Here is a 24,566-nt window from a genome sequence, read left to right on the forward strand (position 1 = left end):
AGGCTGGATTATTATTAGATTTTTTGAAAATAAGAAAGTTAAATTAGGTGATAATAGCAGAAATATACTTTGGTATCTAAACCCATTTCTTAATTAAAACACATTTCTAAATCTAAACTCATTTCCTATTTAATCATCAACTTTTAGAACTCTGGTAATAGTTCTTATTCTGTGGGACAGTTTAGGAAACCAAAAGGCATTAATAAAAAAAAAAAAAGGAACAAAAATTTAAAATAGGATAAATTCCAGGTAGTATCACAAATACATTTTATGCTCATCAAAACATAACAGCTTAAAAACCTATAGAGTAATCTACTAAATCACACATATATCTGAGATTGAGGCCTTTTACCAAGAAAATATTTCACTTTTATCTGTGCTGAAGAAAGCTTGTAAGTGCAGAAAGCTAGGAGAAGCTAAGAATTAATGGAGAACAAGGAAGGTCTCAAGGGAAAGACACTAAGAGAAGTAGAAAGATACTTTTTTCAAGACATTTGCCATCTGTGCCTCTCCAAAAGATGCCAGGCAGCTCCCGAGCCTGAGGGTTAGCACAAACCTGGAAGATATCCCATTAGGTTTCCCCACTAGGAAGATAAAGAGTAGCAGATGGGATCCTGTGATTGTCAGGAGGTTATTTGGAAATGGAAGGCCATGAGGTTGGTGGTGTTCACTGTTACTCAGTTAACCTTTCCTTTCTTTCATTTTTCCTTTAATAAACTCTTTAATTTTACACGCTGTGTCCCCTACCAATGCTATTCATAACTGGCTTGTCCTTTTTCTTTAGTTTAAATTTCTCTCTTTTAAACAATTCTTACTAATTTTTCCAATTTCATATGTTTGAAAAAGATATTTTTGCCTTTTCTATCAAAAGATTTGTAGGTGTGCCCCAAACATGATAAAATTAAGCACTAAAAATGCTATAATACTGAAAATGTTCTATAAATGGGCAGACCAAAGAATCAGTGTTCTTTTAAAGAAAGAAGTACAAAGAACTCTAAAACCTGGAAATTTCTTGATATATAAAAATTTTATTGCTCTGATACTTTTCTAAATTTGGAATTGTTCTATTTTACATTTATACATAAAACCCATTCTGTTAGTCAATATTCAAGACTTGTGGGAAATTAAGAATTTCACAACTTTCCAAACTGGATATTTGATATAGAAATATAATTTCACGTTTCTGTGTAGTGTCAAGAACCATAACAGCCATGTATATCTTATAAAAATTTACTAAAAATTTAGAGACATAATATATTTGGGGCATATTTTGCTTTCTTTCCAAGTTATTAATACTATAATAAGCATATTCTGAAAAATCTGTCCAAATTTTCCCTAACTTTGAAAGCTTTTAATTTCTATTACTTTCTAAAAGTCCACTGAACATCTCAAATCATAATCCTGATTTGCCATGATGACAGACACTTTCTACGCTAGATTTGGGCTTTCAGTGCCAACATCATTAAGAGATCATCATTAAGAGATTCTTCAAATTACTTTTAAAATGTCCTTTTCCCTCAGGATTTTCACTTATATCTAATTAGACTACTTACTCCATGCCATGTAATCCCTGTTGCCAAAACTGCTAAATGCTTCAATAAGTAGGAGGAGGCCATCAATGGAGCAAGACAGATGTAATGTCACTGGTTAACAGTAGAGGTGTGAAGCAGCTGCCTTAATTATAAAGCTTATTAATTCATGGTGCTAGAAAAAACTTGGCAAAGACTCTTATAAAATACCTAACCTTTTCAAAATAGCATCAGACTGTTTAAAACTTAAAATATGTCTTCAATAAAAAAATGCTGAAATAATTATTTTTCCAAGAATTAATATCTACATTTAATACTCACAATTCTAGGCTACAAGGTCACACATAATTCTAAAAGTAACTCTGGTTCTTAATTTATTTTTTAAAAGTATATGTTCACATTTCAATGCTTTAAAAAATTTTTTACAGCTGGAATTAAAAAGATAAAATATGTCCAGGAGAGGAAATAAGGTATAGAGGAAATAATTCTAAAGAGCTACTTTTTATAGCACCTGAAACAACTTAATCTCATTAAAATTCAATTTCATTATATTAACACTTGCCATGAAGGGTTATTTAAATGATGTATATAAAGTGCCTGACATGTAGTAGGTGCTCAATAAAAAGTGGTTATTACTTTTTAATGGCTACATTAGAAAGACAAGATTTAAACAAATAGGTTACTATTATAAAATAAGATTAGTAAAGATAAATAGTCTTAATGGAATTTTTGGTTTTATTCTCAGAACAGAGTATTTTTACTGCCATTCTTAGAGCATCACACTAAGCTGATGACTTCAGTTAGCAGCAAAACCCAAGTGTCTCTCATGGTTTATTCCCATTGCCTTATTTATATATGAATATACAAATGTATGCACACATAAATATACAGGCAGTTTGCCAATAATCTTCACTATTTTATATCCTGACCTTAGAAAGTATCTCATACATTGCAGACACAAAATAAATATTTTTTTTGGACGAACCAGTATATACTCTGTAGATGAAATGGTGACCAATGGAATTTAACATGCAAAAATGGAGAGTAACATCTAAAGGATAAACCATCCAAGATATGCACACTTCCATATATTCATAAGATATTTCTTTAATTTCCTTTAGCTTAGCTCTATACTATTTGCAAGAATTTAGTTTCATCTGCAAACTCAGAAATTGTCTGTTGCCTCTATCCTTCAATCAAAGGGGTGATACTGTTGATATAATACTATTCTGAAAACTACCACACTGAACCCAACAATCCTACTAACAGAGAAAAAGAACATAAAAGACAGAATTCAGAAAATAAGGCACAAATGGACCTAATGGATGAAATTTTTATGAAATTTGACAATCTTCTGCTATGGAAACCATGAAAGGTATAAGCTTGCAGTGCCAAAAGCATATGAGGAAATGACCTGAATAAATGCTTCCCCTCGTCCTGCCCCCCCCGCCCCCCACCCCCAGTGAAACAAAGTCCCTTTCTGGTAAATATTATATAGGAAATGAAATTGTAACCCTACATAAAAAGAAATTCTAATTCTTATTTCAAAAAAGTTGACAGTAATATACAAAATGACCACATAAAGGAGAAGAATTCCAATTCATTAAAAAAAGGAGAAAACAACCACATGGCTAAGTATGAGATTCTAAATACTTTTCTTTTCTAATGGAAAGGTCTAAAAAAAGGTACCAATCATCAGTTAGGAATTTATAAAATTAAGAGATCATCACTTAAAACTGTTTTGATGTTAACTGAAGCGAAATAATAGGTTTATATATTTTTAGATGTTTGGTGAAAGTGAATCAATGTTTAATATCCTTTTTATCAATCTATGATTACCATCTAGCTTATCTTCTCTGTATGAATAATAATCACATTGTAACATATTCAGAGGACCTAAAAGAAACATCTGAGTGAACATAATTTCTACACTGTCATTAATACCAAAAAACCCCCCAAAACAAAAAACAAAACTTCATTCATTAATAAAATTTAATTCCAGAAAATATAATGGTAAGTAAATTCAAAGTAATATTCAAAAGAATAGGAGCTTTTCAGTTGTGATCTTATCAGGAATACTAAAATAATTAATAAATTCAAAAAATAAAGTTTAAAAATGACTTTAGAGACATCAATGAATGTATCTTAGTAAAAGGAGAAATTGGTAGTAAATAAGTTATAATACTGAATTGTTCAAAAACATAATGTGACTTTAAAAGTATTATAACAAAAACAATGATAATGAAAATAGGTTTTTTAAATGCTAATGTTATCCTCACTGCTTTTCCTTATCCTCTTGTGCTATTATCACCCTGCTCCCTATAGCTCCTAACTACTTCTTTCTCCTTGTTTTAAAAGCACGTGGAGATTAATATGTGTTTTTTGGAGATAAGAGTAGGGAGGATACTGAGGTTTTGTGAGTCACTTGGGAGTCTTTGATATGGTCACAAAAAACATTTAAAGAACACTTTTCAATGAGAAGAATGATTTCTAGAAATTATGCTGTAATTACTTCAAATACAATCTTGCTGTATTAGTATTTCTCTGGTATAGCTACACATAATGTTGGCTAGAGAATAGAGAATAATTCTAGACAAGAAATTAACAAAACAGTGGTACCTGCATATCTCCTCGTCAACGTCAATTCTACAATTCTTCATTCAAAATCAAGTCTCATTGAGATATTACAGACTGAGACACTATCTAGGAGAAGCTGAGAGTTCCTTGGACTAAACACCACAGAAGAAAGAGATTATATCGTTGCTATGGAAATTATTATGAGGTAAATAAAATATCTATATAAATATACTGTTTTCCTTACACATATTTGCAGATGATTCATTTTATTCAGTTAGTCACAGAAGAGTTGACTTTAATAAAAATATACCATGAGATCAGTATACCTTGTTTATACGGTGTAATGCTGGAAAGAAACAGGTTGCTGACAGGATGCAGACAGATCTCTTGTTCTGATCAATGTATTTTGATAAAGACTTAGGCAAAGGGGATAATGATTTAATTCCCGTATATTATATTTTGGGGGCTTTTTTTTTTTTTTTTTTTTTTAAGACGAGGCTCTTTTGTCCAGGCTGGAGTGCAGCGGTGTGATCATAACTCACTGCAACCTCAAACTCCTGGGTTCAAGTGAACCTCCTGCCTCCGCCTTGCCAAGTAGATGAACTATACAGGTGAGTGCTACCATGCTCAGCTAATTTTTTTTTTATGTTTATAGAGACAGGGTCTCACAATGTTGCCCAGGCTGGTCTTGAACCCCTGGCCTCAAGCAATCCTCCTCCCTCAGCCTCCCAAAGCGCTGAGACTACAGGTGTGAGCCACCACGCCCAGCCTTTTTTGGGCTTTTTTACTGGGGTGGATGGAGATGCAGAATGTAACTGGCATATAGTTTGGAAGAACCTCCTTTATAAACAATGTGTCTTAACATAAGTCACTTTGTACCTTTCACCTCAGTACCTTCCACCTCAGTGTGTATATTTGTGCTGTGAGTGTGTGTGTGTGTGTGTGTGTGTGTATGTGACATGAGAGCCCATACTCAGGTGCTAGACTGCAAATTACTCATTTGCTGCATAACCTTGGACAAGCTGGCCAGTCTGTAAAATGGGAATAATGATAGGATCTTATTAATATCAAATTAGTGTTGTGAAGATTAAAGGTGTATACCAATGTAAAAATCGTAGAATAGTGGCTGGCATATAAAAACTGCTCAAAGGTGTTAGCTGTTTTGTATGTGTTCCCAAGGCAGAAAAGTACCTTTAAACAGAAGATTAGGTAAATGTATCAAGTTAGGTAAATATGAAAAAAAAATAACATTCTTAAACCTAAAAATCTAACAGATCCTAGTTTAAGATGCATGCCCAAATTTATTAACTGTTATTTTACTGCCTATGCTAACAGTCTTTTCCCCAGAGAAATCCTATTTTTATGAATCCTTGCCTAGGAGATGATACAAATCTCATCCTTAAGGATCTAAAAAAATTCTTTATATTTTATACTCTTTCCTCAGAAATAAATTTTTAATTTCTCAAAGAAAAATATTTTTTGATAGCTGCCTCATATACTTTAATCCTCTGTTCTTTCTTATAAAGAAAACAATAGAAAACCAATTAATAGAAGATCTACCTATTTTTCCATCCATGAATCAATTCATTAACATATATTTTCTAACTCACTAATATGTACTTGGCCCTATGCTGAGCACAAAATCTATATACTAGTTTCTCAGAGGGAAAAAAACCGAGAAATTGAAAAACTCTGAATGAGATCGCAAAGCTTACTGAGAATGATAAAGCAATGGGAGAGGAAGGAAAAGCTCTAAGTGTACTACCATACAATCTATGAATTTATTAAGAGAAGGACCATAAAGAAAGAATAGTCCAATGGTTCTTAACTTTCATAAAAGCACCAACACACTTGAGGGATAACAATCAGTATATATGCATATCCTGACCTCTGTGCCAACAAAGTTTTGTGGTAAATTATTACACTTAAAAGCAATGAAGCAAAATAAAAAAGGCCAGAAGGATATAGTGCATAGAAACAAAGGTGGAGAAGATACTCCTAACAGTAATTTTAACTTCAACATGACATTCAGTTCTCAGCTTCCTGGCAAAAAAAAGAAAAATGAACACAGGATAGTAGTGTTTTTTTTTTTTTTTTTTTTTTTTTTTTACCAAAGGACACATCTGTTGTTGTTGTTTTCAGTAAGGCTGTATGTGAGAGTGGAGGATAAACAACTGTCCTGGCATTAATTCTAAGAGAACTTAATCAAGTGGATGCTTATGTAAAGAAAATTCAGTAACATCAGGATGAGTATTCAATAGAAACCATCTAAAAGAAGCAATAAGAAAAGCTTTCAAACATAATTCGAAGAGGCTACATATTTACAAACAGGGTGATCACCTGGCTTGCTCAGGACAGTCCAATGTATACCTACCATTCTAGCCTAAATATTAACAATGTCCCATCTCACTCTCAGAAGGATCCAAATTTGGATGATAAATTATGTGGTCACCTTATCTACGGGGAATTTTAGTCCAGATAGGTTGCTTTGTAGTGACCTTTTTTGAAAGAGGGAAGGACTTCACAAACAATTTCTGTTAAATTCAAAAATTGGATGGCAAAAATTTAAGATCTAAATGAAAAGAGAAGGTATGAAATATACAAAAGATAGTCTCTTTATACTCAAAAACAATGCAATAACATCATAAAACTCACACTCAGAATGGAAAGCAATTCTTCAGTGCTGCATTCAGGTTTCAAACGGTCCTTGAACATTTTAACTGTTTGGTGCTTCAAGTAGTAATAGGAGGCAATTCGGCCATATGTGAGAGGTTCAATGCTCCGATTATCCTGTTTCAAAAGAAAGATAAAATGACATAAATAAAAAGTACAATGGAAATATATAATTTCATAAAATTAATAATTTAAACTACAGGTTGCTATTGAAACAATTTTGTTAAAAATTGTGGTATCATTAGGAGCAAAAACCCTACTGTTAAAAAGCTGGGCAATCTTTTCAATTAGAACGTATATGACCAAGTCGTACCTCTCCAATTTCAATACAGTAGGAAAGTTCCAATTCAATCAGGGACTTCTCAATCAGATGGGATAGAAACTTGTTCACAGAATCATGGCTCACATCACCCAAATTGTAGTAGCTAGAAAGCAAGCAAGGTTATTATTTGTTTCAAGATATTTTCTACTAAAACTATCACCTTAGTTTCTCTGTCTCTCTCTCTCTCTCACATGCATACACACACACGCACACACAATCCCCTTTTATTACAAAACCTATCCTCAGTAACTTCACAAAACTCACAGAGCTATTGGGTGGTGGATAACGAGTTCTTTTAGAAAATGTAGTCGGTTATTGTTCCTCTAGTGCTTAAGGAATAAATGTCATCCTAATGACTAGAAGGGGCTAAAAATAAAGCATTCTAACTGAGCTGAAAACACACAGGTCCGGCTCCATACATTTACCAAGTAAAAAGGCTAAGGACACACAATACACCTGAATGTTCCTCCCTGTAACTCTGAGAGGTTCTTGGGAAATCCCTATGTTCACTAGGAACCTGTGTCTGGGAATAGATCCAAAGGGTGAGGAACTACACCCACACTCATGGCAGTTCTCTAATTCCTACTGTGTAAACCCTGTACCCTGTCACCATGGAGAATTTATATGCCCTGCCTCCCTTTTCCCCATCCCAATCAAAGAACAGGAGTGAAAAGTGGTCCTAGGGAACAGGTTCTCATCACTAAAACCTCACCAGGACAGGTTCACCTGTGTATAGCACTAGGAAGGAAATATTTGTACCCTGGGAAAAGGGTGCTAACAATCTCAAATGGGAGAGGCCTAAAGGAAATTAGAACCTGAGAGTGATGGAGAATACTTTGTCAAGACGATGATTTTTTTTTTTTTTTTTTTTTTTGAGACAGAGTCTCGCTCTGTTGCCTGGGCTAGAGTGAGTGCCGTGGCGTCAGCCTAGCTCACAGCAACCTCAGACTCCTGGGCTCAAGCAATCCTACTGCCTCAGCCTCCCAAGTAGCTGGAACTACAGGCATGTGCCACCATGTCCGGCTAATTTTTTCTATATATATTTTTATTTGGCCAGATGATTTCTTTCTATTTTTAGTAGAGACGGGGTCTCGCTCTTGCTCAGGCTGGTCTCGAACTCCTGACCTCGAGCAATCCACCCGCCTCGGCCTCCCAGAGTGCTAGGATTACAGGCGTGAGCCACCACGCCCGGCCGATTTTTGTGATTTGTTTTTTCAAAGGGAAGGGGGACTTGGGGGACTTGGGGTCTGTAAATTACAAAAATTATTTAAAAATACACAAAGCAGGACTTAAATCGTGTCAGGATATATTTTTATTAGAAAGGACAGTTAGCACAAATGGCTAGGTATACCCAAATATTAGCATCTCCACTGAATAAGGATTAATAAGAGACTACTGGAATTTATTTGAGAAAATAACTTTTCATAAAAAAGGAATAGTTAATTTAATTCTGGTCACAGAAAAATTATTGCTTTTCCAGGGAAAACTCTTGCCGTGGACCAAAATAAGCAACATTTATCAATAAAGAGAAAAGTACTGAACCCAGTGCTGTCATTAATTAAAACAAAATGCTCATAAGGCATATAAAGAAAACCTTTATATGAAGGTGAAACCAGAAGTGAAAACCAGAATTATTAACCATTAGAAAATATTTCCTTTATCCTGGAAAATGACTAAGCAGGAGTATTTAGTTATAATAATGTCTTCTGCTCTAAAGGGGAAAATAAAAATTCTGGACATTCAAAGCCCCATAAAAGAGACAAATACCCAAAGCCATTCCAAATTATTAAAAATATTTTTTCATTTTTTCCAAGAAATGAAATTCGTAAGTCAAACTTTCTGCAATGTAAGTGCTTACTTTATATTTCACATTCTTTTGGGTTGCTAAGCCTATAAAGTTTCTTTTTTTTTTTTTTTTTGAGACAGAGTCTCACTCTGTTGCCCAGGCTAGAGTGAGTGCCGTGGCGTCAGCCTAGCTCACAGCAACCTCAAACTCCTGAGCTCAAGGGATCCTCCTGTCTCAGCCTCCCGAGTAGTTGGGACTACAGGCATGCGCCACCATGCCCGGCTAATTTTTTCTATATATATTTTTTAGCTGTCCATATAATTTCTTTCTATTTTTAGTAGAGATGGGGTCTCGCTCTTGCTCAGGCTGGTCTCGAACTCCTGAGCTCAAACGATCCGCCCACCTCGGCCTCCCAGAGTGCTAGGATTACAGGCGTGAGCCACCGCGCCCGGCCAAGTTTCTAATACTATTTTCAGCTGTCTGGATAAATACATAGTTGATAAAGTTACTTCTAAATTGAAAACACTAGTAAAAATGTGCCCAGGATATTGTATAAGTAGTGTATTCACTGTATTTTGATTTATATTACTTACTGTATTTACAACATATATTTCAATGGGCTAATATCTCTTCTAAAGTTTGTTTATTTAAGTCCATTGGGACTTTTTTTAGACTAATTTGTGGCTTTCATCCAGATAAAATACAGTCAGGGTAAATAAACATTTAAAATAAGTTACCAAACAGAAAAAATAATCTAAAATCATGTTCCTGAGACTATAGCAAATTATTTAATAACTTCAATAAAATATTATTCATAATCTAACTTGCTAAAAATTAAAACATTTTGGGCAGAAAACATAAAAACTTTCATTGTTATTTATCTTAATATAGTTTTTTTCTAAATGTGCTCAATTTTTATTGAGTTTCATAAAGAAGAAATACAAAATTCAACTCAAGTAATTGAATTTCATTGATCTTCACCAAATATTATTCTTTGCTAATATTTGGACTGAAGTTCTAAGGTCACTTAAAATATTGTGAAATTATTATAAAAATAAGATATTTTATATCTTAATTAGATACAATTTGCAAGAAATTATAAAATAATAAAAGTAGATTGAATTTTTTTTAGGTTACATACAATTTTGAAAGTATATTCTGACATTTTTCTGTCAGTAAAGGATAGGCTTTAGATTTATCTGATTTGCATTACTAGCATAATATGGCTTTCACGTCTATGAGTGAATTTTGCAGTTACTGCATAATTTCTAGCTTCAACAAGTATAAGCATTTAGCTTAAAACATTACATATCATTCATTTCAATAATCATTTCACTAACTTGAAAAAGCATATAACAGCTAAGTAAAAAGGTCTGTTTTCATGTTGTACCCTCCACAGCACAAAATTTATAATTTACTGGTTATTTAAACAAATATTATACAACTGTTTAATTATGGATAAAGGATAAAATGTAGTTTCATGCTCACTGCATTGAATCGTCAAGTCATTATCTTCTCTTTGCCATAAACAGACAGCCTACCTTTTTGTCAGCATGCTATTTCATTTATTTCACAGAGAAACCCAGTCTCACAATAATTGACTTGTCAGAAGCTCTAATTTATGAGACTGAGCTCTGTAAGATTTCTCTATATTGGACTCAACCTGCACACAAGCAGGGTTGAATATTTACAATGCTGTTAACAGGTGCTGAGTTGTTTAATGATTCTAATAGCCAGAAGCATACTGAGAAAGCCAGCAGGATCACAATTACAGGCTGTTTGAACACAACAATTACTAGTCCCCTGAGAGGTGTGAAAGTCAAAGGCAGTTTGATACTGACAGCATCTAGCACATGGGCTAGACAAGCTAACTTCTATTAGCAGTCCATTGGGGAAAAGTCATAACAAACCTCTCCCTATCATAAAAATTTACAAAGTTCATAAAATTTAAACAATCAAAAACTAGAATAACTTTTCAGAAATTATTTTTAAAAGATCAAAGGACAGACAAGAATACTACATATGAAACCTCAAGTTGTCTTTTCACAACCTTAATACTGATGAAATTTCACCGGTTGAGAATGAAAGAGATTTTATAGTAATGTAAAACATAGATAAAGTTACACCAAACGGTTTGGATTTAATGTGAATAGTGGCAGCCATTTCCTGTTTGGTTTATGTAAACCTGGTCAGATATCTTGCTGGGAAATTTTTCATCAGTATTGAAACGCTGCTGCTATAACTGTCAGTAGTGGGAAGTCATTTGTTACAGCACCATGTTTTTTTATGTTCAGATTATGCAGCAGTAATAATGACACAAATAATGAAAGTGGTTGCAGGGACAGCTGAAACTACCACACCATTTTTGCCCCAGAAATATTTAAAAGCTTTCTCAGGGGAAAAACAGAGAGTGAAACTGAACATACAAATTGTATCCAGACTCAAATTGTAATATATTATATTTTATGAAAGCAGTACATGTGTCTATATACATTTGAACAAGCTTATGTATGTATGTATCTACATACATATTTATATATAATTATCTTTATATGCATGTATATATAATACATTACACACACACACAAGAATATAAACAGACATATAGTGACCCACTCAGGCACAATGGCTGAAATTTTTGTCAACATAAGTTTTACGTCTGGTGTGGCACAGTGGGGGCTTTCAGTATGATTAACTGAAGGGGGTTGGAGAATCAGGTCATACGTACTTATCTATATGTGACTATCTTAATAATGGTTTTTCCTTTTTATTATTAAATACACCTCAGTCTCTTTGTTACACATACACTATAAGAGTACAGACACATTCCTCCTGCCCAAGAAAATTCGAATCTCAATTTATGGCACTGGATGATAGCGAGTATTAAGAAAAAATTAAAACTGCACATAATATAATACAAGCCCTTCATTTGAGACATGACTTTTGCGTTTTTAAAACTTTCACCAGATCTGAAAATAAGCAGGAAAAATGTACCAGTTTTCTGAACTCCTGTGCCTTTGTTTGCTTCTAGCTTTGGAGAAAAGTGATTTTTAACACAAACAATAATAAAAAGGTGTAATAAAGGGCCAATCATAAGGATGTAAAGAAAAGGGGACCCTTGTACATTGTTGGTGGGAATGTAACTTAGTATACCCATTTTGGAAAACAATACGAAGGTTCCTCAAATACTAAAAGTACGACTAGCATATGATCCATCAGTCCCCACTTCTGGGTTTATATCCGAAGGAACTGAAATCAGTATGTTGAAGAGACGTCTGCACTCCCATGTTCACTGAAGCATTATTCACAATAGCCAAGGTGTGAGAAACCTAAGTCCCATCAATGGATAGGATTTTAAAAATGTGGTATATATACACAATGGAATACTATTCAGTCTTAAAAATTAAGGAAATTCTGCATGTGCAACAACATGGATGAAACCAGTGGACATTATGCTAAGTGAAATAAGCTAGGTGTAGAAAGACAAATACTGTATGATCTCACTTATATGTAGAATCTGAAAAAGTCAAACTGATAAAAGTAGAGAGTAGAATGCTGGTTACCAGAGGCTGTAGAGGTTTGGAGGTTGGTGTGGGAAAGGGGAAATGTTGGTCAAAGGGTACAAAGTTTCAGCTAGGAGGAGTAAGTTTTGGTGATCTATTCCATACCAAGGTGACTATAGTTAAGAATGTTTTGTATTATTTCAAAATTACTAAAAGAGTGGATTTTAAATGTTCTCACCATAAAGAACGTACACATGTATCAAAACATCACCTCGTGCCACATAAATATATAATTATTGATTAAATTTTTTTAAACAAGAAAATTTATGGTTACAAAAAAATCTGACATACAAATGTTTATAGCAACTTTACTCAAAAAAAAAAAAAAGGAGCCAATCAGAAAGAAGGTTACAAAGCTTAACTATAGCCAACTAAGTAAAATATGTAAATTGTTAAAATTTACTTGGGCACATTTTTCCATTTTTGTCTATATGTAAAGGTATAGATATTAAAACTGACACTTTGTTTTTTTGGGGAGGCACCAAATTAAAGTGTCATACAACCAGAATTAGAATGGCCTGGTTTCCATAAAGAATTCATTTCTCAGCATAGCACTGAAAAGAGAAGTGGACAGGGAATGTGAGCCAGATAATGAGCCCAGTGATGGAGAATGTGATGGAATCTCAGTGTTGCCTCTGCCACTTGGGAGCTGTGCTATTGTGCAAGTTGCTTAATGACTTCAGTTGCTTCATCAAATGGGGATCACAACAGTGCTAAATGAGTTAAACTCTTGAAACAGCATCTCAAGTATAGCAGACACAATAAATATTATTAATGCAGATTTTTGTTTCCCACTTTATTAATTTCAACTTTTATTTTTATAAATTCCTTTCCTGTATTTGTTTTGCTATTATTATTCACCTAGTTTCTTGAGATGAATGTTTATGTTATTTTCAAGCATTCACATTTTCTTCTATATCTTTAAAGATATAAATATTCCTGGGAATTGTGCCTTGGTTTAAATCGGCAGGTTTTGTGTGTTACATAACACTTTCATTTTTCTATATCTCTAGTCTGTATGTTCTGTTTTGATTTCACCTTTCACTAGAATAAAAGCTTTAAAATCCTAAGGAGTTAAATTTTTTTGCTATCCTTTTTATTATTTCTGGTTTTATTATATTATATGATGAGAATGTAGCCTTATGATCTCTATATTTTGAAATATGTTGATATGTTCTTTGTGGGTCTAGTTCATGATAAATTTTTAAAAATAAATTTTCCATGAGTGTATGCAAGTACTGCATATTCTTTTTTAGGGGCATATGTAGAAAGATACATACAGTTCAAGGCCATTATTCAAACCCTGTATTTGATGAAATACTTATCTCCTTGATGTGTTCAAATCTCCTAACATACTGGAATTTAGTTGGACTTTTAGTTGGATTTTCATCAGTTTTTGCTTTATACATTTTGATGCTGTTTTTAGTTACCTAGAAATTTAAAAACTACTATAACTTCTTAGTGATTGTGCTTATTACCAATATGAACTATTCTTTGTTCTTTTTAATTTTTTTGCCTTGAGTTTGGCTGTCTGATTTTAATTCTGTAGCTTTCTCTTTGTTATTACTCTTCACATCTTCTTTTAATCCTTAATTTTCAACTTTTCTATATTTATTTGATACTTTGCTTATAAATAATGTTTAGGTAAACTTAAAAAAGTGAATTTGAGAATTTCTGTTTTACAACAGGGAAGTTCAAATCATTTATAACATTTATTATTATAGTTGACCTGACTTACTACATGAATAGATCCTGTCTATCCCCTGCTGAAAACCTTGCAATGGTTCCCACTTCATCCAGAATGAAAGACAGAGTCCTTACCACAGTCTATAAAGTCCCTGTGACCTGTACCACCACCAGCCCTCCACATCTGTAAGCTCATCTCCTGCTACTCTCCCCCTTTCACTTACTCCACTTTGGTCACGCCTTGTCCTTATTGTTCCTTGAATATACTAGGCATGCCTGCCTTAGAACCTCTCCTGTTCCCTAGGCCTGAAATGTTATTCCCTAGCTATTCATGAGTCAATCTTTTCACTTCTTTCAACTCTTTGCTAAAATGTTAACACCTTTAATGAGGCCCACCCTCACTTTTTAAAAAAATACAGTATTATAATCTTCCACCTCAACCCCCCACCTCCTCCTCCTGCCTCTCCCAATCTTTCTTATTCCGTTTTCTTTTTGTTCAAAGCACTCATCACCTTCCAATATACTTTTTTTTTTTTTTTTTTTGAGACAGAGTCTCACTCTGTTGCCCAGGCTAGAGTGAGTGCCGTGGCGTCAGCCTAGCTCACAGCAACCTCAAACTCCTGAGCTCAAGCGATCCTCCTGTCTCAGCCTCCCGAGTAGCTGGGACTACAGGCATGCACCACCATGCCCGGCTAATTTTTTCCATATATATTTTTAGCTGTCCATATAATTTCTTTCTATTTTTAGTAGAGATGGGGTCTCGCTCTTGCTCAGGCTGGTCTCGAACTCCTGAGCTCAAACGATCCGCCCACCTCGGCCTCCCAGAGTGCTAGGATTACAGGCGTGAGCCACCGCGCCCGGCCCCAATATACTTTTAATTTTTTTTCTTATTTTCTCAGAGACAGAGTCTTGCTCTGTCACCGAGGCTGGGCTAAAGTGATCCTCCCACCTCAGCCTCCTCAGTAGCTAGGACTACAGGTGTATGCCACCATGCCCAGTTTTTAAAATTTTTTTTATAGAGATGGGGTCTTACTTGTTGCCCAGGCTGGTCTCAAACTCCTGGCCTCAAGTGATCTTCCTGCCTTGGCCTTCCAAAGCACTCAGTGAGCTACTGCGCCCGGCCCTAATTTACTTTTAAATTTACTGTCTCTGCTGAAAGAATGTGAATGCCACAATAGTGAACATTTTTGTTTAGTTTACTGATCCATCTTCGAAATGGGCTAGAATAGTGTCTGGAACATAGTAGGTACTCAATAAATGTTTATGGAATTAAGAAATATAAATTTAACTTTTAAATGCTACACCTTATCATTTTAGGGAAATTTTATGATTTTTTGAGGCTAGCGGTCATTACTTATGTTGCTACTACCTTCCAATAGAAACTAATAAAATACACTTGCTAATCATACCTTTTTTTGGAAAACAAATCATTGCTGTGTCTATTCTGGATAGATTAACTCACATGGTAACAGCTTGGGCATAGGCTTCTCCTTCAGAAAATAATGACAGTCTTAGTTTTAACCTATCAAGGTATCTCAAAATATGTATAGGTGGCTACTAAAGGAAGTGGCACACATCATATGAATGGTCAAGAGTGGATAAACTATTACTCTTGAAAATCAATTGAAGCTGTATTTATTAATATCAACTGGACTTTTAAGACTGTTAAGAGCTTGATTGGCTATAAGGGCTGGGGAGGGTACTGCAGGGAGAAGAGTGACAGCAAAAGTGAGAGGAACCTCTTACCTAGAGGTGGTGTGGGTTAATGTCTCCTTCTATCTATCCTAGCCCCTTTGGTCGTGGTGGTGGTGGGAGATACCCAACACTCCTTTGGGACAGCAAGAGGACAGGAAAAGCAGCTGCCACATCTAATCAGTATCTTCAGTCAATTCATTAAGACACTGTACCTTCTGATTCCCAGTCCCAAAATTTCCTCCTAGGCAAATATGGCCATCACATAAGTAGCTGAGGCAATGTGAACTAAGGAATACATGTTTATTTACATGGACTATACCGACTACAATCATGTGTGGCCAGGAGACAATTCTAAGATGCCAATACCTAAGAAGTTCCCTGGATCAAAGGCTCAGTATAATTTCTATAATTTATAGCTCAAGTATATATCTCCTTAAGATTCATCCTTTGTCTACTGTTATGAAACTCCTCAAGCTTCTTGCTCTGCCTCTAATTACTACTGTTTATTATAGTTGCATGTGGATCTTCTCACCATAATATTATTAAATAGAAGGCAGTTTGTAACTGGAGCAACAGGGAGTGATCCTACTCTGTGGGACCCCTATTCTGATTGGTGTCTCCAACTGTGCTCCTGGCTCATCTCACTCTCATGATTGAAAAAATATAAAGCCTGAGTAGTTTCCTCCTCATTACCTGAATTTAAAGACTTACTGAATTCTATGTCTACTAAGTAAACCTCATCTAGTTCCCACTCCTTATAAATGCATTAAATTTCAAATCAATACTATCTGAAGTTTACAAATCAGGCTAGACTGGAGATAGACTAAAAGCAGGTTAAGCCGCTGGAGAACAAGAAGGGAGAGGAAAATTTAAAAAGCAAATTTGGGGTTTGAAGTCAAGGTAAACAGAGTGATAATATTAACAAAGGTAAGGAAGTTAGAGGATAATTTTGATAGTTATATGATTAATTCAGTTTTTAGACATGTGAAGTTTGAAATGGTGTTGGGAAGTCCATGTGGCAACATTCAGAAGGTTGGTGGAGAAATAAACTGCACTTGATATGGAACAGCTTGGCAGAGTGGAGTAACATATTCTGGGGTCTTTAACATACAGGTGCTATTTTAAATATATTAATGGAAAGGATTTCTAGAGAAGAACTTTTTAATACTATACTTTAAGAAGAGTACAATATCATTTCTGTAATATTCTTGCCCAGGAAGATAACTTGCATTTAGTGATGAGGAAACCTCATAGAAACCCATATTAAAGGACATTCTACAAAATAACTAGCCAGTACTCTTTAAATATGTCAAGGTTATAACAGACAAAAAAAGACTGAGCAAATGTCACAGACTGGAGTGAAATAAAGAAAAAGAACAACTAAATGCAATGCAAGATACAAAATTGGATCCTGGACAGAAAAGTGACTTTAGTGGGACAACTCATGAAATCTGAAGAAAGCCTGTGGAATTGATAGTATTGTATAAACATCAATTTTCTGATTTTTTTAATTGTACATGGTCATGTAAGATGTTAACACAGGAAGCTGGGTGAAGGGTATATAGTGCCTCTCTGTACTATTTTTGTAACTTTTTCCTCAAATCCTTTCAAAATGAAAAGTTAAAATTTAAAAAATATTTTTAAAAAGATGTACAAACAAATGTATCTGTGGCAAGGAACTGTAATTTGCTAAAGAATTCAACTGGCCTCAGAATTATTTCTGTATTAATTAGACAAACTAACTGAAATGATTAGGTTCTTAGTCTCTAAACTAGACTCCTTGGGAGGGTTATAGACCAATAAAGCAGTAGGCAGAGAGTACAGGATAACATTAATTGACATCAATTATGCTTTTTATAATTAATACAGAACTAGAATGCATTTAATACACTTATTTAATTCTCAATATGATCCAGTGAAGGAGGTAGGCTATTACTCTGTTTCCAGATAAAGGAAGTCTAGCTCAGAGAGGTGAAGTTACCGAAGGTCACCAGTTAGTAAAGGATAGTGCTGAAACAAGAATCAGTGTTTTGATTCCAAGCTCAAACCTCTTTCCATCACTTTAAATGCCTCAATTCTTACATTATAGTAATGATAAATATATATACAGTTATGGTCCCCCCAACCCCCCCAAAAAACAGTTCTAGATTATAAATCAGAAAACCTGGGTTTTTAAGATCTGGCTATAACAAAGTAGTTATGGGATCCAGGACAAGTTACTTTACATGTCCAGCCTCCATTTCTTCAACATCAAATAAGAAGGTTGGACTAGAATACATGCAAAGTATATTCTATAATTCTAACCCCATAAATTATTGACTGTGGTAAATGTTCAGTTCTGGATGGTTATCTCACTAGTTTTGCAGCCATGTTTCCAAATAATATTTCGTATTAATCCAGATGTCCTAGCAGTTGAGGAAACTCTGAGCAAAACATCACCATGTTCTCAAATTCCTATCTCTGTAAGAGAAAATGTTGGCTGAAAATAAATTTCTTAAGGTATTGACAAGAAAAACTTAGTAATAACAGTTTCATCATGACTTCTCTGTTTAAAGCCATACAACAGTTTAATATTTTATCTTACTTACATCACGAATGTTCCTCAAATTTTACCCTCCCTCTATTCCCTCTGCATTCTTTAAGGTCCTTGTCATCTTTCCCCTATTATTAAACAGCTTCCTAACGGTCTTCTTGCTGTAATTGTCTTCCCGTTCCCACTCTTCCCTACCATAGTGCCACAAGTATTGAAACAAAACCAAACCTAATTTGGTGATACTACCATATGATTAACAACTTCCAGTGGCTTGCCACAGCCAGTAGAATCAGATGCAAACTCCTTAGCGCTGCATACCGGCAGGCCCGTTACCCTCTGGTGTTTGGCTCACTTTCTTGTCAAGACAATCTGCTCATCTCCATTCTCCTTAAGCTTTGGCTACATCAAATTTTTTCATATTCTCTAAACACTTATGACTCTTTCATGCCCTAGGGATTTTTACTCTTATAGTATTTTTCTGCCCGAAATGTCTTCCACCTTCCCCATTCCTCTTCTTGATTGAAGATTTGGATGAAGTGTCACCTCTTCCGTGAAGCTGACACTCTCAGAGGCTTAAATAACTGTTCTATTATAGCATTTATGATTTACCTTGTCATGATTTATTTCTGTTTTTTCCACACTAAAAGATCAAGCCTTGAAGACAACGGATGATATACTCATCTTTATGCCTCAGTGTTTAGTATAACATCTGACAAATAAGTGCTAAATGAAGATCTAACACATTGCCTGGAGTAAAAGGTAATTGTATTTTCTCTTGAAGTGTTCTTATTAACTCTTACAAAAGTCCCACAAACTTTTTCCACCTACAACTTTACAAACCTCATTCTTCTCTGAAATCCAACTGCATCTAAGTCAGTCACTACCATGTAGTTTAGCACATTACTTAATGACTTCAGGTGCCTTGTCTCACAACTAGAGCACAAACTCCTCAGGCTACCCTGACGTAATTAAAGTAAGTTAAATTGTAAATGCATATAATTATTTATTTTCTAATATACACTGAAATCATATCAGATATATTATCTGATTCTCTAGGCAAATTCATACATCTAGAATGTCCAAAGTTATGAATTTTTGGTATGTACCTGAAAGTGGAGTTTATTACTTTCAAATATATTTTCTTTCAGTATAAAACAGGAAGGTAAATAATTGCCCTTTAAAGAAGTCCCGCACTTACCTGGGATTCATGATAAGACGTCGGAAGAAGTAAGTCCAGGTAATATAATCCAGTGCATCTTGCTTAGATGTTATTGTACCACCAGCAATCTCAGCATTTAAATGGTCAGAGAGCACTCCTAATAAGCTATACAGTGAAAAAGACATGGTAAACACAAATGAACATTAAACTAAACATACTCAAACTTACCTTACATAGTCAAGATTCAGATTTTATGTTCTAAGATACAAAACAAATGTGTTTTGTATAATTTATATATTTAATATGTAATTTTATATAATTTGTGAATAATTCATTCCAAATTATTTAGTGGAAATTTGGTTTCAATGTACTTTCACCATGAGTCTATAAATCACTTAATATCATGAACTCCTATATTATTAACCAATGCATATATATTTATGTTCTTGTTTTCTTTTAGAAAATTATATTTTCCATTTAAACATGAATTAAAAAAGTGGGCTAGTTGGAAAGAAAATGTCACAAAAATACTACCATAACATAAAAATTTTTCCAGAGTAAGTTCACTAGTACCTGTCATCTGATATGTACTCAACAGATGGTATTTATTGCCATAAATCATTTTGGGGAAATAAATTGCTAGATGGAAAATAAACACAAGTTGACAGGAAGAGAACAGTAACTCTCAGGAGGAGAAGATGAAAGTCAAGAGAGTTAGGGTAAGAGCAGGTAACAGAAGGATACCTTGGAGAGTAGAGAAGAGCATACTTAAGATTTATTGGAGTAAGTATGAAATAATTACTGAAGCAGATTAAAGGACTGTTGGTAAGAAAGGGATGATAGTTAAAATAGCGGAGTGAGCAAAGATACTTCCTTCACTTATTCATAACTATTAAAGTGCCCAGTCACAGAAGACATTATTGTATTAGGTGATGTAAAGTATAAAAGATAATCAGAAGTGCTGAAAGACATAGTAAATGTTTCATGTCCAAAAATGAAAAGCCTAAATAAAAGTATGATACATGGAATAACATGCAGGTACTAAAAATAGTTTTTGCAAAGGACATGAGAAAATGGCCATAATAAGTCAAATTAAAAAAAGTTGCTATGTTATCCTCAATTCACCTGTAGCAGAGTATACTAAATGGGTATTTGTAAGTGGGTACAGTCAATTTGAAGACCAATTTGACAATATCTATTTGAATAACCACTATGACCCAATAATTTCACTTTTTCATTATGATCTGCTAGAGAAACATTGACATGTAAGTATAGGGAAGCAAAATATTTCACTGCAACATTATACGTAAGAGGAGAAAACTGAAAATTCTTTAAATGCACATTAATAGAGAAATGACAAACTATGGAATACTCTGTAATAGATAAAATATTAATAATGATCACATAAAGGTAAAATTAAAAAGAAATTTAACATTTTAGTTAACTTTTTACAGAAGTGCACACAGAGAAAATTACATAAATTATACATGTTTAACTCAATTGATTTTCACAATGTCAACACACTTTTGAAACCAACATCAACATCAAACATTGCCAGTGCCCCAGAAGTCCTCTTGTTGTGCTTGTCTAGTCACTACCTTGCTCAAAAGAATATTTTGTATTTCTTTTTCTTATCTTATTGCAGTGATGTGGGCCTCTAGCGTAAAGCTTATTTTAAGTGGTAAGAGCAACATTCCTATATCCTTCCCTATCTCAAAGCGAAAGCTTCCAGTATTTCCTCATTAATTATGATGCTCACAGATTTTTTTGTATAAACTCTTTATCAGATTAAGAACATTCCATTATACTCCTGCTTGCTAAGATTATTTATTATGAATGGGTGTGGACTTTTATCAAATGCTTTTCCTCTTATGAGATGATTCTATAATTTTTTTGTCTTTTGTTAATGTGATTAATTATATTCATTTATTTTCAGATAATAAATCATCTTTACATTTATGGAATGAACTACACTTGGTTGTAATATGTTTTTATACACTGTTGAATTTGATTTACTAATGTTTATGATTTCTACATTTTATTCATGAAACAGGTTTGTTACATGCCTTTCCTGTAAATTTCTTATCAGGTTTTAGTATCCAAGTTATTCTGGTCTTATAAAACAAGTTGGCAAGTATTCCTATCTTTTTTATTATGAGGAGGAGCTCAGGTAAGACTGATGTTATTTCTCCCTTCAATATTATGAAGAATTCACTAGAGAATTATCTGGGTCAGATTTCTTTCCGGAACAATTTTAAACTTCAGATTCAACTGCTTTGATAAAAGATGATATAGATTTTCTATTTCTTTTTGTGTCAGTTTAAGTAATTTTTAAAAAAATTTTACTATTTGATCTAAATTTTAAAAATTTACATAAAGTTGTTCATATTTTATTGTCATTTTAGTCTGAGTATCTTTCCATTCCTAATATTTAAACTTAAAAATTTTATCAATTTTATTCATCCTTTGTAAAGAACCAACTTTTAGTGTTGTTGATTTTCGTCCAATGTATGTTTATTTGCAATTCATTAATTCTTGCTCTTTATCTTTTCCTTTCCTTGAGTTCAGTTTGCTAATTATCTCTAAATTCTTGAGTTGAATACTTAGATCACTGATTTTTCATTTTTTAAATATACAGATTTATGGTCATAAATTTTCTTTTAGCACAGTGTTACTGTATCCCATAATATTTAATGTTTTCATATTTTCCAATTTAAAAAAAATCAATATTAGCATTTATAAATAAAAAAACTATTTACAGTATAAATCATAAACATGTTTTGTCCTCAATGCAGTTAGAATATAGTAAAGGAGATATAGTACATAGAAAAGGATTATGATAAAAGGCAGAAAGTGGTAAGTGTGATAGGTGAAAAATATATAAATCTCAGCTGAGAAAAGGAGGGAAGATTTTATGAAAAGGGCAGCAGTTACTGGATCCAAAAAGAAGTATGGAATAATTCCAAAATAAGCCAACAACCTAAATCATTACATGCCCCTTTATTTTGGATATTTATTTATTAACTATACTATAAAAAGTCTCACCAAACTACTACTATACTATATGCTTACTATGTGGTAGACACTGTTTCAAGCACTGTGCATTTGATCATTACAGATACTGTACGAGATGGCCAGTATTATTATGATCTCCGTTTTACCACAGGTGCACGAAGGCAGTAAGGAGTGAAATAACTTGCTTAAGATCAAGCAAGTAAATGGTGGAGCTTCAGATTTTAACCTAGGTCATCTGGCTTCAAAGCCATTGTGACTGAACACTGTGCTATACTGTTCTGATTTAACTGAAAGTTATAATTGAATGTTGTCATATAGTGATAATTACATTAATTTTCACATCATATAATTTTTTAAACTGTTTTACCAATTTTTATCTAATAAAACATAACCATAAAAACATCAAATTTCTATGAAATGAGTCCATTCAAACAAATTAAAAAAATTTACCTTGATTCTACTGGGAAAGGTTCATAAAGAAATTTTTTATAAAAGTCTTTCTTTATGTCATGAACCAGAATTACAGCTTTGCCTTGGTCATCAAACTGAGGCCTCCCAGCACGCCCCATCATCTGGAGGACATCTATAAAAGAGAAAGTTAAGAGGTACTCTACAATGTTGCACATAGCAGAAGGTATATTTACTGATTATGGCATACTTCTACTACACAACAAAACAACAAAAGAAATAGAATATTTTAAGAGCATGTATGACATCTCTGATGCCTAATATTGAGTTCCCTATATAATTTACTCAGAAAATTTATAAGCAAGTTACTATGATGGAAAATTGAGTTCCCCAAAGGGTCTCTCTTAACATTCATAAAATTAAGAAAGATAAAAATTCCCTTTAGTTAAATGCTTTAAAATGCTATTTAATTGATAATACTATTTTAATTAATTAAGTAAAATACATACAGAAAAATTTTTTTCAGCAGTCATTTGATTATTTTTCCCCATGAATAATGTGCCCATTTAGGCCTCACCCTCTTGCCAATCACGGTATAAAATTTCTTTCTTCTATACTACAGAAATTTCTGAGGAAACTAATGAATTTAGAAATAATATAGCTTTTGCATGTATTATTCATTGAGTAGAAATATGTATTGATTATATTTACCTCTTCAGAACCTACCAAAAATGCTTTTATCAAGTTTTAAAATATCTTTAATAAGAGTGTTCATGTATAAATTATAGCAACAAATGCTTTGATTTTGGAAGTCTCATGGAAGTATCATTTCTAGTGAAATACATTTAAAATTAAACACTGTAATGCTTATAATGCTTAATTATAATTTATTAAGTTCACTTAAAGCTACTAACCAGTACTCTTATCAACACACAAATTTGAAACCATCAGTTATGGGTTTTTCTTTTTTTGGGGACAATGTCTTGCTCTGTTGCCTGGGCTAGAAGGCAGTGGCATCATCCTAGCTCAGTGCAACCTCAAACTGCTGAGTTTAAGTGATCCTCCTGTCTCAGTCTCCCGAGTAGCTGGGACTATAGCGTGCCACCATGCCTGGCTAATTTTTTCTATTTTTAGTAGAGACAGGGTCTCGCTCTTGCTCAGGCTGGTCTCAAACTTCTGACCTCAAGTGATCCTTCTGCCTGAGCCTCCTAGAATGCTAGAATTATAGGCGTGAGCCATCACACCAAGTCCAGTTATGTTTTTGATGTATGTTAACAAATTGAGTGAGTAAAAGTAAATAAAACAGCTCAACATTTTGTATAATATTTATACTGGAAACAAAAAATTTACAATTGCCCACCATATGTTTAAATGTGACCAATTCTGAAAAACTTTATTTCATGTAAATTTAAATAATTAAGGCTAAAATATGAGCTTAATGTATCTTAGTAAAATTTCAAAAATTACCTGTAATGGGAAAATCCACATAACGTCTTGTTTTTCCATCATAATATTCTGTTCCCTTAATAATTACTAAATGAGCTGGAAAGTTTACACCCCAGGCTAATGTGCTTGTAGCAATAAGAACCTAAAAAATTAAAGATAGTATATATAGGTAAA

General features: G+C 33.6%; 1 protein-coding gene across 2 annotated transcripts in view; it reads right to left on the reverse strand.

Moving 5' to 3' along the window:
• Nucleotides 1-24,566, reverse strand: part of ASCC3 (activating signal cointegrator 1 complex subunit 3) — a 315,263-nt gene that overhangs the window by 61,586 nt on the left and 229,111 nt on the right. For both annotated transcript variants that reach the window (XM_069488077.1, XM_069488076.1), the window contains 5 exons: nt 24,414-24,534; nt 22,989-23,121; nt 19,563-19,688; nt 7,093-7,204; nt 6,762-6,896 (listed from right to left, as the gene is read on the reverse strand). In XM_069488077.1, the coding sequence (XP_069344178.1) occupies nt 6,762-6,896; nt 7,093-7,204; nt 19,563-19,688; nt 22,989-23,121; nt 24,414-24,534 (627 nt within the window). The remainder of the gene's footprint in view (nt 1-6,761; nt 6,897-7,092; nt 7,205-19,562; nt 19,689-22,988; nt 23,122-24,413; nt 24,535-24,566) is intronic.

Source organism: Eulemur rufifrons, chromosome 15 (assembly GCF_041146395.1).
Source record: "Eulemur rufifrons isolate Redbay chromosome 15, OSU_ERuf_1, whole genome shotgun sequence".
Classification (NCBI taxonomy): domain Eukaryota; kingdom Metazoa; phylum Chordata; class Mammalia; order Primates; family Lemuridae; genus Eulemur; species Eulemur rufifrons.